General features: G+C 38.1%; 1 protein-coding gene across 4 annotated transcripts in view; it reads right to left on the bottom strand.

Annotated features, from left to right (window-relative positions):
- The window catches only part of si:ch211-26b3.4 (connector enhancer of kinase suppressor of ras 2), a 97,410-nt gene that overhangs the window by 67,753 nt on the left and 11,882 nt on the right, over positions 1-17,775 (bottom strand). For all 4 annotated transcript variants that reach the window (XR_007036367.1, XM_047353832.1, XM_047353834.1 and 1 more), the window contains exon 2: positions 7,643-7,806. Coding sequence is in view for 3 of the 4 variants with exons in the window: in XM_047353832.1 (XP_047209788.1) it covers positions 7,643-7,806 (164 nt within the window). In the remaining variant the exon portion in view is untranslated. The remainder of the gene's footprint in view (positions 1-7,642; positions 7,807-17,775) is intronic.

The following is a 17,775-nucleotide window of genomic DNA, read 5'->3' as shown; positions in this document are numbered from 1 at the left end:
CTGAACAGTATGATAGCTGGACATTTCCAATGGGTTCATACTTGCATATGATTGTTTGGTCAGAAGAACATAGTACCTTCAGGCATCAAGAATATGTATGAAAGGATGAACTAGATTTGTGGAGGTCCACAGTTCTCTTCCTGATATTGTGCCTGATTTGTTCAGATCTTTTTGTCTCATAGGAGAGCAGTTGAGGTGTGGCTTGAAATGCATCCACAGGTGTGCTGCAGAGTTTAACTCAGATGCTGTGTATTAACTTATCAGGAGCTTACAAAGCAATGACATAATCATGTGGGATTCCTCAAATTCTTTAAAAGCAAAGCAGTTTTAGTATATGTAAACTACTGATCTTGAAGAAAGTAATAAACTAAAAAAGCACTCAAAGAGCAGACCTCCGCCAAGGCAATAGGGTCAGTGACGCAAGTCAGCTTTTGTCTCCACTGATGAGCTATACTCTGGATGATTTCTGGACACAGATAAATCAGAGGCCAAAAAGAAAATAACCTCTCAATATTCTGGATTTAACGTCAGACAGAGAGAAAAACAAGGGTAAGTGCCTTTTTATACAATGCATGCAAATATCTGGTTTCAACTGGAAGTACAAGAATACTAACACAACATTCTTACTAAGTTAGGAGACCTGATATATGTTTCAACAAACTGACATGTTATAAATCAGGCAAAGAAACTGCTCACTTATAACTTTTTAAAACAAGACATCTTGTGTGTGTGTATTGCTATTTGAATGGTCTTTAGCTGAATCCGTTTAAGCTGAAGCAACTTCAACCTAATTTTACATTTTTCAACATGTGATTAATAAGCATCTACAAAAAGTCCCATCTAAAAATATTTCCCTTCTCTCCTTGTTCACACATACACCTCCCACATATTACAGATTTAGTTGTCTGCATATCTGAAAACAATATTTACTGATACAAACAGGAAGAAATTAAATATGAAATCATGTTGCATTAAATGTAAGCAACGCAATTTACAGGTCATTCCTACGTCTACATAGCTCTTCTATGGATTTCATAGTTGCAGTGCAAATATTCAGCAAATATGGCTTTTTAACTTGATTAAAGTGACCTTTTCTAGAACTTTACAAAATGATTAAAATCAAGACTTTGAAATATCAATCAGCATCACCTCTGTCCAATACCACACACATTGGAAAGCAGGAGAAGTGCTTGTTAGCATTCCTGTTAATCTAAGTGCTAATAAGTCATTACCTTTAACGCTCAGACAACACAAAAAATCTGAATGAATAATAATGAAAAATCTGTTGTTTTATTTATTGGCAACATCATAATGTGCAAAATAGAGCTGCTTGATATATAGAATCCCAACCATTACTGGGTTATATCACAACCGTAAAGGAAAACTTGAATTTAGTATTTCGTTGGCTGTAATATTTGAGGTGCCGTGCATAGAAACGTTTGCTTGCCAAGAGAATATTTGGCCAGTTGGAAGGCCTTTCACTACATCTTTTATGAACACACCTGATAATAATCTTAGTGACCAAAATGCTAAGACTCAAGGAGAGTTGAAGGAGAGAATTAATTGCAATCAATGTCACCATCACAATATTCCACAATAATATCGCAATTTCCTGTTTTTTTAGTATCCTTTAGCCATAATACATACACATATACAGGGGTTGGACAATGAAACTGAAACACCTGCCATTTTAGTGTGGGAGGTTTCATGGCTAAATTGGACCAGCCTGGTAACCAGTCTTCATTGATTGCACATTGCACCAGTAAGAGCAGAGTGTGAAGGTTCAATTAGCAGGGTAAGAGCACAGTTTTGCTCAAAATATTGAAATGCACACAACATTATGGGTGACATACCAGAGTTCAAAAGAGGACAAATTGTTGGTGCATGTCTTGCTGGTGCATCTGTGACCAAGACAGCAAGTCTTTGTGATGTATCAAGAGCCACGGTATCCAGGGTAATGTCAGCATACCACCATGAAGGACGAACCACATCCAACAGGATTAACTGTGGACGCAAGAGGAAGCTGTCTGAAAGGGATGTACGGCTGCCCAAATCACGGCAGAATTAAATGTGCATCTCAACTCTCCTGTTTCCACCAGAACTGTCCGTCGGGAGCTCCACAGGGTCAATATACACGGCCGGGTTGCTATAGCCAAACCTTTGGTTGCTCATGCCAATGCCACATGTCGGTTTCAATGGTGCAAGGAGCGCAAATCTTGGGCTGTGGACAATGTGAAACATGTATTGTTCTCTGATGAGTCCACCTTTACTGTTTTCCCCACATCCGGGAGAGTTATGGTGTGGAGAAGCCCCAAAGAAGCGTACCACCCAGACTGTTGCCTGCCCAGAGTGAAGCATGGGGGTGGATCAGTGATGGTTTGGCTGCCATATCATGGCATTCCCATCTAGCACAATACTTGTGCTAGATGGGCTGCCAAGGACTACCGAACCATTCTTGAGGACCATGTGCATCCAATGGTCCAAACATTGTATCCTGAAGGCGGTGCCGTGTATCAGAATGACAATGCACCAATACACACAGCAAGACTGGTGAAATATTGGTTTGATGAACATGAAAGTGAAGTTGAACATCTCCCATGGCCTGCACAGTCACCAGATCTAAATATTATTGAGCCACTTTGGGGTGATTTGGAGGAGCGAGTCAGGAAACGTTTTCTTCCACCAGTATCACGTAGTCACCTGGCCACTATCCTGCAAGAAGAATGGCTTAAAATCCCTCTGACCACTGTGCAGGACTTGTATATGTCATTCCCAAGATGAATTGACGCTGTATTGGCCGCAAAAGGAGGCCCTACACCATACTAATAAATTATTGTGGTCTAAAACCAGGTGTTTCAGTTTCATTGTCCAACCCCTGTAGAAGAAGAAACTTTTCACAAATTTGATCGGTTCATAAGAAAAGAATATTTTAATCCCAACAGTCACTAAAATTGGAGTAACTGACATCTTCAAAATACAAGAAACCTTCCCTCATGAGTTAAGTTTTGGAAGTAGACTTTTATCCATTTTCCAATCCTTGCAGGTTTCAAAATTAATATTTTATTCTTCCTTTCTTTATGCCCAGGACAGAGTTCATGTGATGTAGCTTTATAGTTCAGGACCATTTACAGAATAGTTGAAGAACGTTAGAACATGGCAGATGGGGATTGGATTTGAATGTTTTACGTTACAGTTCCACCCTAATTTGGACAATTGACTAAAAACTACCCCTGCCCACTAAATGCAACATGCGAGCATATACCAATGTTTTTTATGGCAAAAGTAGACAACAGTTTAGCAATTTCACGTATTTTGACATTTTAACTTTGAACTTGCCACATCTGTGCTGTATAACAACATAACTATTATACATTCTGGAGCAACACTCCCTTCCATTTACATAGGAATAGTGAGCCCATTACTGCACTGTGACCCTTTTAAATAAACACACAGACACATTGTGCTCCATGTCCCAAGGCACCCCGAGTCATGCCCTGCCTGACAGTGCCGGATTCCTGCTGACCAAATGGCACACACACGCATTGGAAAGTCAGATTCACAGTCGGTGAAAGATGTATCTATTCCTCCACTGTCCCTAGATCTAGTTGACATAGTCACGACCACAGTGACTATAAAGGAAAAAGGGTATCATGTTGGCAGCAGCATCAGAGAGAGAAAAAAAGACTCAGAGAGAAATTAGCCAACTGAGGAACCAAAAGACATGAAGACAAGAGGGAGAGTGGAAGACAGCCATGTATACATACACTCAGAGCGTACATGTTTGCACAGCTGTAATTAGGCTGCCATGTGACTCGATCTAAATATGTGTGCAGCTGCCTCCAGCGGACAGAGTGCTGGGTCGAAGCGATGAGAGTGAGGTTGCATAGACCGTCTGAGTGACTGCGTGCGTGTTGATACAGAAAGAAGTCATTTAAAAGCTGCATGCATTTGTGTGCAAATCAATACTGTAAGAGGATGATGCCATTATAACCCCCTCTACTACCGCCGCCCACAGCACCCTACCATCCCTACTCATGTCAGTGTAGTTGCCACAGCAACCATTTATGGAGTGGCCTCTCCTTTATTCGGATTCCTCTGCGGTTGCTCATGCAGTAAGTCACAAAAAAACATTGTATGTGACACACTCTGACATATCACTCTTTTCTTTCAAATACACTAAAGTTTCCAACTGTTCATTTGGAAAATATGGATTCTGGATGAGTCCTAGATCTGCGTTTAATACTTGAACAGGCCTGATGGGTTTTGCATCATGCTGAATTTTAAATTTGTACTGCAGGCCTTTCTATATTGAATCAAGCTGTAATTTGCATGTCAGATCATTTCAGACCAGTATTTTTTGTTATTTATTTTGGAGAACATCATTTTACAGTTGCAAGGTTAAAATGAGGCATAAAGCATGCAAATCATAACACAGTGAGTTAATTTGGTTTGAAATTACCCAGTTTATTTAAACTGTTGGAAAACAATGATTTAAAGGAACTGGTGAGTGACTCTATGTGTGACTCAAACTGCCAAATGACTAGCACTGTTGCCTTGCGGCAAGAAGGTCTTGGGTTCAACTCCCGGCGGTGGTCTTTTTGCATGGAGTTTGTATGTTCTCCCCGTGAATGCATGGGTTTTCTCTGGGTACTCTGGCTTCCTCCCACAGTCCCAAAACATGACTGTTAGGTTAATTGGTCTGTCTAAATTGTCCGTAGGGTGTGTGCATGGTTGTTTGTCCTGTATGTCTCTGTGTTGCCTTGCGATGGATTGGTGACCTGTCCAGGGTGGACCCTGCCTCTCGCACGTAGACTGCTGGAGATAGGCTCCAGCTTCCCCATGAGCCTGTATGGAAGAAGTGGGTATAAAAAATAGATGGGCTTTCCAGAACTTAATGTTGTGGTGACATCAGTGATGGTTAGTAATGCACCATTTAATCAGACAGTGATTTGTCCCTTAATTAGCTCTGACTGGTGACTGGGGAATGAATAGTATATATTATAGTACATATATATTTTTGTCCAGTCGATTATTGAACGAACACTAAGAACTCTAACTATGTTTTGGCCATAAACACACATCAGCATATTAGAGACTCAGTATATATTGTATTTTTCATCCATTTTTTGCTTGTTTCTTTGTTTTGTTGTTGGTTTTGTTTTGTTTAAAAGTTCATCATAATAAAGACTAGTTTTGCCACTTTCAGTTTTTTTTTGTTGCAATAAATGCACAGAATTTCCTCACTAGGATTACACTAATTATGAAAGAAAATATGTTATGCATGTTTGTTTTTTGTTTTTTTGCTTCTTGTCTCCTTTTGTAAAAACATTTGTGTTTTTCTGAAGTCTAAAACCAGAAATACATTTGTTGTCCTCTAACAGTTGAACGAAATAATTTCCCATAGTCAGGATTTATAAATATTGATAAGCTATGTTTCTTAGCTTCCTGTTGCTTTTGCGCCTCAAGAAAATTTTTGTTTAGCAGAAAAGATGATTGTAAATGTTGCAGACCCCTTGTCTTAAGCCTACAAATAAATACAAAATAAACACAAACATCGTTAAAAGACTAATTCATTGCATCAAATGCAAAAAAATACAAAATAAGTGTTGCCAAACAGTAAACAATATTGACTGCATTGAATCTTATTTTTAGACATACGCCAAGTATTTATTTAAGCTCTTATGCAATTGTGGAAAAACAGTTCTAACAGCAAAAGTAAATATCTTGATCCTGCCAACAGTTTTTAGCCTTGAACGTCATTAATAGAAATTTTATATTTTTATCATGGGATGAATTTTTATCGTTAACAAAACAAATCTATAAATACAAATACATTTCTCTGTCACAGGCTTCTAATTTATGCAATAACAAAATTATACGAAATCCTGTATTATGACTGACTTCAGTCATAATTTTAATCATGATTTCAATGTTGCACTAAGGACATAAATTATTATTGTGGTGTTAACCTGTATGAGCTCAACTTTGAGCTAGTTCTTGTTTGGTGTGAACTTGCAGGACATTAGGAATCATATTAGAGACTCTGCTTTTCAACGTCCCATCCTTAAAAATGTGAGTGTGTGATAGAGGGTCTGAGTGGGTCCATTCTCAGGCCATATAGTGATTGGTACTTTGGGACAATCATTCCAATGCTGAGAGATTTGAATGAGAAGAGGTGCTGATTAGTACACACACACTGACAGACCCTCTTCCACACATTTGAACATCTCCTACTAATCCAGCCATGTGTGCCTGAAAGATAAGGTGCATCCTGCATGCTCTTTCTACACATTCTCCCTCTCACCCCTCTTCTGCTTTCTCTTTTCACTCGTTCTGAGAGAGTAGCACCTAATTCCCCCTAATTCCCTAATCCTGAGCAGGGCCGCTGCACATACAATCAGCAGTGACCGAGGCAGTGTGTGCAAAGCAAGACTCCAGTCATGAAGGACTGTTATTTATTTTTTTTATTTTTTTTTTACTGTTCTGTAAGCCAATATCAATAACTGGAGCTGCACAAAAATATCAACTATTAGTTTATATAAATTTGTCTTTTCATGATAGTGTCTGGCCTTTAAAAGATTCGTCTTTGCAAATTCTGTCTACCCGCTTTGATAAAAAATAGAAAATAAATGGCACAAAATACATGTACAATCCAAAGCACTGTGATAATGTTCATGCTATGAATTTTGCATAAAACAATGAATAAAAACAACTGAGAGCAGATAATAATGGTGGTTGTGCGTAGTAACAGTTTATAGGTAGAACAACATGCAGTAAATGTAATTGAGCAATACTAAGAGAGCCAATCAATGACTGGCTAGCAGTTAACATATTTTGGGAATATTGTCTGACAAAAACCTTTTGGTTCATCTGTACTTCTAGAAATATTTCTTCACATAGAGTGAAGGGCCTTTATTGCACTGCTATGGTGGCCATGCCAGTTGTTCAGTTAGCTCAATGTGATTTTCTTAATGAAACTCCTTTGGTGAGGAATGCTAACCATTCACTGGCTTTGCTTAAAATTGTTGATATATCACTATAAAATATCCAAAGTACCAGTATATAGTTACCATCAACAGTGAATTTGTAGGTTCTGGAGCCAGAAAGACCCAAACGGCTCTCAGAGCTTCTTTCAGTTTCATCTGTAAACCTCTTTTTAATACAACCAACAGTACTGTTTCTAAGTGTCTCACTGAGTGATCAGCCTGTTCATACAGTCCATGATGAAGCTAACATACGAGTATATCCATCTTTAGGTGTTGGAATTATGATTATTGATTAATTAATATTTATCAATAATTATAATTAAAAATCATAATTTGAGAAAATTAATTTCTTAACCAAAAATCCTCATTTATGAATCGAAACCAGAGATGTCTTCTGGTGTTGTAATTGTGGATCAACGCCTCTGATAATTACAACCGTTAAATACTTAGTAATAATTGATAACTATAACCAGAGATGTCACAGTTTAATCGACCATCTTAAAGTGACAGTGCTTTTTTCAGCAAATTACTCCAATGATAAAAGATACCCTAATCAGTCCAACGGTGTACTACACAATGCAGAAACTTTAAATTGTAAACTCATCTATTATCAATCAAACATATTGTATGTTAGTAAACCTAGCACAGATACTGACCAGGGCGCAGAGGAGGTCCACAGCTTCAAGGATGAGCTCTTGGTGTCCTATTCTGGTGACACCAAGCTCTTCCAGCTCCTGGTGGGTGATGTGCAACAACTGCTCTCCTCCTATCTGCTCCCGCTCAAAGCTCTTCACGTACTGCTGGAGGCAGTCATCCAGACCTGAGGAAAGAACACACAGATGCAAATTATGAGATTCTGGTGTGTGTGTGTATGTGTGTTCCTGTCTTAGCATCACAGTGAGAACCATTTTCCCGATTTCACCATCAAATTGAGGACCGTTTGTACCAAAGTGAGGACATTTTGCTGGTCCTCATGACCTATTTTGCTAACGGTTAGGTTTAGGACTAAGGTGTGAATTGAGTTTAGGTTAAGGTTAGGGTTAGGTAAGCACTGGTAATAGTTAGGTTTAGGGTTATTGTCAGGGTTAGGGCATAGAAAGGGTTGAAAATTACTGAAAATCAATGGACGTCAATGGGAGTCAACGGATGGTCCTCACTACATATGGCAAAACAAGAGTGTGTGTGTGTGTGTGTGTGTGTGTGTGTGTGTGTGTGTGTGTGTGTGTGTGTGTGTGTGGGTGTGTGTGTGTGTGTGTGTGTGTGTGTGTGTGTGTGTGTGTGTGTGTGTGTGTGTGTGTGTGTGTGTGTGTGTGTGCGTCTTCTTTTACTGTGCGTAAACAGTTAAAAATGACAAAACCTTTGGTCTGATGAGTGGTTCAGAGGGTTATCTACTAAGAGGGGAAAATATAATAAGGAAATGTCATTTATGAAAAATCCTAGAGAGATAACTGTCACATTGTGGACTTAATGGTCCAACATGAAGGAATCTGTATTGAAGTATGGGAGCAGTTGTCCACATCAAACAACATTTAATTAACTGCATTCACAAATAAACACTAGCCTAGAGGCAGATGTCTTTTCCATGCTTTACTGTCGTGCTATTAACAATCACCAGAAAAAAAAAAAAACATCTGTTGTTTCTGTAGGCATATGTGATTATAAACAAATATATTGAAGCAATAAGAATTATTGTAGCACCACTGTTTTTTCATTCAAGTGAATTAAAACACTGAATGTAAGTTCTACATTTTATTTGATTTTAACACAAATAATTAAAGATAAGCTAATTTTGGATGAGTCCCCCTTAATGCATCAAATGTTTCACATTTTTTACCTTTACATATGAAGTTTTGAAACCTGCAGCATCTTTTGGGGTATTTCACTGCCTTAAATATCTTCAGAATTAATTATTTGCCCATTCTTTGATAAATCCATTTATGAAGCTGGTCACATCTGAAGGTTGCACTGGATTTTCTTTAGGGGTATAAAAATTAAAACTTGTCATTGTAATGTGATACAATAATGAAAAGTTTAAGGAAACTTAATAGGCACCACATCCCTATCAGTTATCCCTAGTTTTGCAGAGACTATTTCAGGCCCCAGCTCAGAAAAAATGGTTGCAAACTGCAGTGCAGTCCATATGATTTTAAATGAATATGAAAGTTGCGAGACTTTATGTGTGTAATCCATATTTTGTTTTACTAATATGCAGTACGTTCTTCCTCTGTAGACAGCCAGTCAGGTAGGTGGGTGTGGGACACTATAGATCAGTAAGAGCTTCTGGCTCTGAACCCATCAAAGTCAGCAGAAAGCACATCTCCCCACAGACCTAATGAACAAGCCTTTTCCAAAATGAGCAAACACAGAGCGACACACACAAAAAAGGGACACAAATCCATGCACACACTCATGCATAGCGGCACACTTAGACACAAGTAGCTCATCCCTCCACAAACGCACACATCGAACACAATCGCCCATCCCAAAACGATTACAACTGCTGTTGTTACTGTCATTAAAGCCCGGTGGAGCTGTGAGAAAAACACTGATGCCGAAGGGAAGCAAAGCTGACAGAGAGCATAAAGTGTGCTACCACCTTAATACACCCACCACACATACACTTGGTACAATTAAAAGAAATATCAAGAGCACAAGGCGTCTCGCCAGGGGACATGAGACCAAATATAAGCCTTCTGTTGATTCAAGAGACATTCAGAAGCAATCTTGTTACAGTACATGTAGCACAACAGAGCAATTTTAAATCTAACACATTTGTTAAAGGCTCTGAACTGTGGCAACACAAGTGAAATGTATTAAACGGAATACATTCCCACTGGAAAAAGCCCTGTTGTCCCTATTGTTAGCATGTGTTTCAGACAAAATAATACAAGGTTGCCTCATGGAGAGCTGCAACGACGCCAAGTTTACACACAAGTGTTGCTGTGAAATCAAGTGGGTGTTTTCATGCAGCCATATGTAGCACTACAATCAGGTGATGGTAATATTTCTAAATATTTGAGCACATGTTCCAAACGTTCTGAAGTAAAATGCTTTTATTTGGAAGTCAGAATGTAACCCATCTGCAGAATCAACACCTTAAAATTGGTGAAAGCTTTTAGTACCTTTGTGATCCTGGAAACTATGCTGTCTGGGGCTGTGGATCCCACCAGGGTCTCCTATAGCAAATTGGGCTCAAGGAAGGGATTGAACCAAGAATTTGAGAAACGGTTGAGGTGGTTCATGCATCTGATCAGGATGCTTTCTAGAAAACTCACATTCAAAAGGTTTCAGGAGTGTTCCACAAGAAAGAGGCCGGGGCAAAAAATCCCTTTCAACATGTTAATGTCTTGGGATCCTCCAGAGTGTTGCTGGGACGAGATGTCTCGGATTCTCTTCTGGACCCGTTCTCTCCACAATTCAGTTTTGAATTAATTTAAGACAACAGATGGCTGGATGGATATACATATGGTATAAAAGTAAATTGCAGTCATACATTGTTTCGTGTGACTGAAAATTTCTTATTTATCTAAAAGTAGCCAAAAATACGAAAATTACTGCTTGTTTTACCATCATGGGAATCAAAAGGTTGTTCGAATTGCAACGTTCCCACTCCACTGGAATCTTTTCCAGGGTCTCCGGGTAATATTCTGCAGTCAGTATCACACCCCTGCATTCCCACAGTTTTCACCCCAAACAAAGGATCTGGATGGGAAGAATTACTGTTGCATTAACTTTTGGATAGAGAGTTGTTGAAGGGAGGTACTGCAGATGTCAAACCTTTTAAATCAGTGATATCAATTTAAGTAGTCTGCAGCTTATATTTTCTGATACATTTTACTGTAAAACACTTTAAATATTTAAGTCTTTTGTTGCGAAAGAAGAGTAGGTCAAGAAAAATTTAATTAGTTATTCAAAGAACATATTTGGGTTTAAACCATTTATCTTTTGGCAATAAATCTCTCTATGTGCGATACAACACAGATGCTTTATTCAGTTTCAATTTTACTTGGCCTTTGCAGTGACTCTATGAAGGTTATATAATGCAGTTCTTGTGACAGAATAATCTATAGTTATAGTTTTATTGGTGAAAATCCCAGCTTTTAGGTCCTCAATGTGAGGACTCACTCAGCTGGGGGTCTGGAGCTCAGTAAATAGTGCTGCTGTGAGGAGTTACTGTGGATGTACCGGCCTTGTTAACACAATGGAAAGAGAAAACAAAAATAAAACAGTCTGGGTAAAGGAAAGTTCTGTGAAAAAACTTTCCAGGTGTCATCAACACAGATCTTCCTCTGCAGTGAACTCCAGCTCTTTATAGTTGGAATACCTCTTTGGCATGATTAGACTTTTATTCTCTCCAGAAATCCTAGCAGTGTTTAGAGTCTGGAGTCCACTATAAAACACTCTAAATCCTCAAAACAAGTAATTCTGCCAATTAGCCTTATGTTCCAAGGTGCCTATTGCCAAACCTCTCATGATAAGGAGGAAACGGTTCCAGTTCAGAGGCCTGGGAGGTTTTTGCACAGTCGTTTAAAACTACTAACAACCAACAATGAATTTGGTTTTAAAAGCCAAAGTAGTTTGTCCATACTTCTCATTACAAGATATTTCCAATCAAAGTTGTCTTAAATGTTTTTTTTTATAGTAACAGTCAGGCATGGGGCATTTCCTAGCTTCAAAGTACACCAAGGTTTTAAAATGTTATGGCGGGCAAACAGGTAACATTTACCAGCACATCCTTCCAAGTTTTTTTGAGAGATGCCATTAAAAGTAAGATTGCCCCTCACCACCCTGCTGCTGCACACTGCCAGCTAGCTGGCTGAAAGAAGGCTCATATGCTTTTTCTTTCAGTTTTGTTGTGAAGAAGTCAGTAAAATCTGGGGGCAAATGTACGAAAACAAAGAAAGTCCCAGTGTGGAAATTTAAGAAGCACCACAAATCTCTCAACAAGCACCATGTCTGTTAAGCAGCAAGCTTCAGGCTCTACCCGTGCAAACTAATTAACCAGCTAATATCAGTTTATTGTACTTGTGTTAATCTGTAAAACGTAAAACGGCAAAATGGTACGATATTCCGTATACCAAGCATATTTACTGAAAAAAGAGCTTGCTATAGATCTTTACTTAGGTTTATGTTGGAAAAAATGTAACAGTAAACACATGCTATAAATTTATGTTAATTATATGACCCAAAGGAATGACTGTTCCCTACCTGCAATAAGATCATTTTGTACACTTTCGTTTGTATATTGATACACTGACACAGCTATTTAAACTTAAGGTTATTGCACAATCAGAATCTCACTCCACCTAATGCCTGATAACATTGCATCGAATAATATTGCGAATGGAATACTAAATAAAGACACGATCCTATGTTGACATCTGACCATAATTGACTGAAAACATGGTGCCGCATTCCTGCAATTACATTTAGAAGCTCTATTGCCAATGTTACATGTTTATTACAGGGGCAGCTAGTCTTGTGTGGTCCAGTCAGTCCATCAATGTTGACAGACATGTGCAAAAGCTGATAGAGTTTGCAGATTCCTTTAAATGACCAGCGGCTATGGTTGTTTGAATTAGGAAGACAGAGCAGAAACTAAATCCAGCAGCTAATAACAAGAATGTCTGAACTGAAACTTCTGGCCTTATTCTCATTCTCATTATGAGAAAAAGGAAAAGATAATAAGATTGATAACGATATAGTCTATCAACAGCTAGTCTATAGTCTGCCTGTATGCCCATTTATACAGTGTTTTGAGGGGGTGAGCATTTTTTTTTTATCTGTATCTCTCTTACTGAATTAAGAGTTTGCATTTGAAAAAAAAAAAAAAACCTACTGGATGTAATTATTTGAAGGACATAAAGTTTGTTATGTCACTTAAAGAGACAGAAGCAGCTAAACTAGCATAGTGAGTTACCGCTGAAGGCGGCAGCAACCTGTCAGTCTTTAAACTGTGTTCTAGAGAATCCCAGAATGCCTTCATATGATGCAAACTGACAACAAAATTATTCATGACATTACTTTTGAAAGCATGTGCACTCAGCTTTTAGCATCCTAAAACCTCTGCAGAGTAATGTTATTTATTTAAAGAGTTGATGAATAAAAAAAATCAAAAAGGTTAACTGTCACTTCTCCTCTTGGAAAACCCTCCTATGGTAGCTGCATGCCTCTTCTGTAGAGCTCACAAGGATCACAGGAGAATCTTTGCTTTCTCTGTTGACTGTTGACTGTTGTCTCCTCTTCTCCCAACTTTTGTTTTCTTGTGTCTACATGCCAAAAAACACATTGTCATTACTGTATGCGTGTGTGACACACAGATGGCAGCCAATCAGATGAGCCAGAAAGTCTCATCTCCAGAGTTTCCTGTAGGACAAACGGCTGATCCGGGTTCATCTGCAGAGTTCAGGGTCCAGATGTGACGGTACATTAAGGCCAGGGTGAACAAGCACACACAATATCTTACTTAGTGTTAGATTTCTGTAGACCGAAAAAAAAAAAATGTAGTGACAGGAGAATGACATATTATATCATAGCTGAAACGTAAAACATGGGCTAAAAACTGCACATGGTGCCAGCTTAACAGATCTTAATGCATACTCGTTGTTTTTTTGTCAGTTTGCTCTGCTGAGGTTTAGACATTTTAACATAACTGCATTTGCTGAGGGTTCATGTCTCTGCATTAAAATATTTTCTTGTAACAATGAATCAGTGTATTATTGTAACTAAAACTCCAACATAAAGACAAATGGCAGAAACATGAATCCACTCAATTTTTTGTTTCACTTTTCTACTGTATTTCTAAAAGATGGTTCAGATATTTATCATGGACATGAATGTGATATTAATTTTTGGCTTGAATGATTCATGTGAAATGAACAAAAAGGAAGAACAAGAAATGGGACCATAGGTATTTGAATGTATTGTGGATTTTTTCTAATCCACACAGGGGGAGAAATATACATAGAGGCTGAAATATATGTCCCAATTAGTATGTAGCTTAATTCTTTTCAATCACACACTTTTTGCAGGCATCAGCAAGCGGCAGAGGCGACTGTTGCTCAGTGGGAAGAGCAGTCGTGGGTTCTATTCCAGTTTCCTCCTGCCACATGTTGATGCACATGGGCAAGGCACTTAACCTCAAGTTGCCTACCAGTCTGCATATCTGGGTATAAATGTGTGTGTTTTTGAGTGCCATTGAGTGAATGCAGCTCTAGTGTAAAGCAGTAGTGGTCGGCATGACAATTGGCATGGTTAAATTGGTTGGTTTCTTGGTAGAGACTCAGCTTAGGGCCCATTCCAGAAGCTTAAGGTTAGCCTGTTCTTTTCCATTTAAAACATTTTCTGATTGAAACATGTGAGTTTTCAGCCATATGACACAGAATGTCATGATTACCAGGAAGGAAATTACCAGGATTTTAATAAAAGACCTGTTCAGACTCAAGCCTCCCATGAACCGAAGACTTTTGGAAAACTACTGGTGACTGACACCCTGAAGCCAGTTAACATTAGCTTGAACTGAGAGGATGGGTTTTCTTGTTGGAATACCCAAATGTGTCCAAGTTTAAAGTATCTGACCAATATTGTCATAATCAGAAGAAAGGAAATTGGTTAAGAATGGAACAACCCAGGCTTAAGCTGGAAGATGCTGAAACACCAGCATCCCTGTCCATAGGGAAGCAAGTTTTTTATCATCGTGGACTTAGAGGGGATGAACCACTTAAGAAGTTTATGCTCCAGAATTTACACCTTCCAGCATGACTGCAATTCCCAGCTGTCCCCATTGATGAGCCAAATGTGTTTTGGAGAAAAGTGCTATGGTCAGACATAAAAAGGATTGAGTCAATTAACCCCAATGACAAGAGATGAGATATGTTTGTAGGACTCAAGGCTTTTAAACCTTAAAACATTGTGTTGGTCTCATCATGCTGTGGGTCAGTTTTCCTACCAGTGATACGGATGCATCACTTAAAGTGGATACTGAGCGTTGAATGGTGACAAATTCTCCAGCTTCACCTGAAATCAAGCCAGAATTATGCCAGACACTTGTCTATGGCTACAAAAGGCGTGCAGTTACTTTTCAATTTGGTAAGGCCCTCTCTGAAATTCATGAGTGAGTATATGTAATTATATGAGCTTGGTTTCATGTTTTCAAATATTAGTCTCCGCCTCCAAAAAGAATGGTTCAGATGCACCATTAAAAGCCCAAATTGAATATGACATTCACGGTGATGACTAAGTGTTAACTTCTGAACCAAAATTGTGTCTATAACATGGTTTCTAAAATGTTTTGGGTCAAAATCTTCTTAAATAGTGAGTGTTTTTTATTTTCTATTTTAGGTGGAAAATCGTGTGACTTCATATTACAGACTGGCGGTAAAAACTAGTTTTAAACATAGAAATATGTAAGGCCAGAAATGTTCCCATCTGGGTAATAGCTTTAAAAGACACAGCTGTTTTTAAATCTATAGTTGCATGAAATTTTAGCTAATTTCATTCAGTTATCAACACAAAAACAGAGTTTTATGTTTACCCTTCAGACACCAGAGCTATTTTTTATTTACTTGGTTTTTGACACATTTACTCCATGAGAAAAAGAGCTCAATAAGAACTCCATCCCTTGATGCTGACCATCTCTAAGTCCCAGTGTGGCTAGCCTTGAGCAAACATCTCTTGTTGACAGCTTCATCAACATTTCATGCCATTCCCTCTGATTTCTCTCTTTCTCTCTCTCACTTTCTTTGTGAAACAAATCGGCTCCCCAATCAGAAACACAAGAGTTACCAGGCAACCAGAGTGTAAAAGCCCTCTGAGAAGAGGCAAAGAACCAGCATATGATGCCCCTCAAGACCCTGCACTGATGTGAGGCTAAAGATAATGCCTGACGATGCACTCATATGCAGACCGTAGCCTGAATAAGCCTTCAGCACAATGATTGGAAACCAAAGAACAAAAAGGCATCAGCGCAGCTGAGTAAAACATGCTTGCTGTTTGATAACAAACATCAAATTAAAATCGAACCATGTTTATTGTTTGATGTAGAACCATGTTTATTGTGATTTGGTAAATGGGGAATAAAAAGCAGCAAAAGACTCCTCCTGACCTCATCCGAGTATCCAGAATGCGTAAGAGTGTGAAAACATAGGCACGACTGTCTCTAAAAATACTCCTAATGTGAAATATTAATCAGATCATGACCGAATATTCGTACAAATGTTTGCTTCCCGATTATGCGAGCTCTGAAGTGTGTCTTGTCTCCTATGAAATCAGACGAGAAGGCGGCAGTTGGAAGGCTCAAGGGGAAGAAAAACAGGGTCAAGCAGAAAAAGAGCCGGGAGTTTAGAGGCCGAGCTCGGCTCTAACAATAGGAAAGGCCTGAGAGAATCTGAAGTGGGTACTGTCAAGTAGACAAATACTGAGCTGCAATAAAAAGCTTGTAGACTCAAGCAGTTATTCTCCAGGCTTTCCTTAAAAGCTGTCTGTTTGTGTGTTCATAGCTTGCTGTACTCGCCGCATTATAGCAGGAAATGAAATGTAGGTGACAACGAAGAAATGTCTGAAAACATGATGGTGGGTCTGTTCTTTACATTTGACTAAATAATCATGGCATGTTGGTAAATATTCTGCATATACTGTGCTAGGCACATTTATTGATGCCCCTGGCAAAGATGGGTAAAAAGCATTAAATTAAATTAAATTAAATTAAATTAAATTAAATTAAATTAAATTAAATTAAATTAAATTAAATTAAATTAAATTAAATTAAATTAAATTAAATTAAATTAAATGTACAGATAAGAGTAACATTAGCACCTCATAACGATAGTGAAGTATCATCTCTGAGTAAAACACAAGAAAGACAAGAGGTTATTATTATACCTTATTATCAACCAATACAAACATAACGCCAACAAAACAGATAAAAAGGGAGAAATTACAGAAACGGGAACTAAAGTACAGAACTTGACAGAATACACATAAAAATTCAGAATAACAGAATTACAGATAAAATGGCACAAGTAGTTCTTTCAATTGTTCTGAAAATGATATTATTTCATCTGGTCCCCTGCAACTAAATTTATGTTCAGTTCTATAACCACTTTTTAAGTTGTTTTTTTTTTTAAGTCTTAAAGAATGACTTGCAGCAGGGCTGTACACAAAACTATTCCTATTCATAGGACCTTTACATTTATAAGGCACAGAGGGCACTTTAACTTTCCTGAGAGTACTGGTGAATATGAATTACAAATGTCAAAAGTTATTTCTTAAATACTTAATCTTATTGGCTATTTTAAAAGTAAGCAGCATTTTGAGACACATTATGTGTTTTTCTATGCCTAATCAGTCATTTATTGATTAACTATTTTCCAGTTCCCTCTTGAAAAATATATTTCTGATGTAACTTTTTTCTTTAAAACCTGTAAAAGGCTGGTTACCAAGGAATGGCAGTATAGTCAAAGTGTCTCTGCACCAGTTCTCCAGCAAGAATATGCAGTGTTGATTCCTCTAAAGAAATGCTTTCCTAGCTAGGAAATTACCTCTTTAATTTATTTCTGTTAGTGCATTTAGAGCCATCTGTTTACCAGTGAGACAGTTCTTTAAAAGCTAACTGAGGTATTTTACTTTCACGGTAGTTTTAAGAATAAACTCTTCCATGTTATTTGTAAAATATTGTGAGTCAGCAAATCTGATTTTGCTTCCAAAAACATTAGCTTCAGTCTTACCTGTGCGAAGAGACTGCCTATTTACAACTAACCAATCAATCATATGCTGTCTGTAATTCAGTGTT

Source organism: Girardinichthys multiradiatus, chromosome 23 (assembly GCF_021462225.1).
Source record: "Girardinichthys multiradiatus isolate DD_20200921_A chromosome 23, DD_fGirMul_XY1, whole genome shotgun sequence".
NCBI classification, from domain to species: domain Eukaryota; kingdom Metazoa; phylum Chordata; class Actinopteri; order Cyprinodontiformes; family Goodeidae; genus Girardinichthys; species Girardinichthys multiradiatus.
Note: the sequence above shows the minus strand (reverse complement) of the source record. Positions and strands in the feature narration are given on the sequence as shown.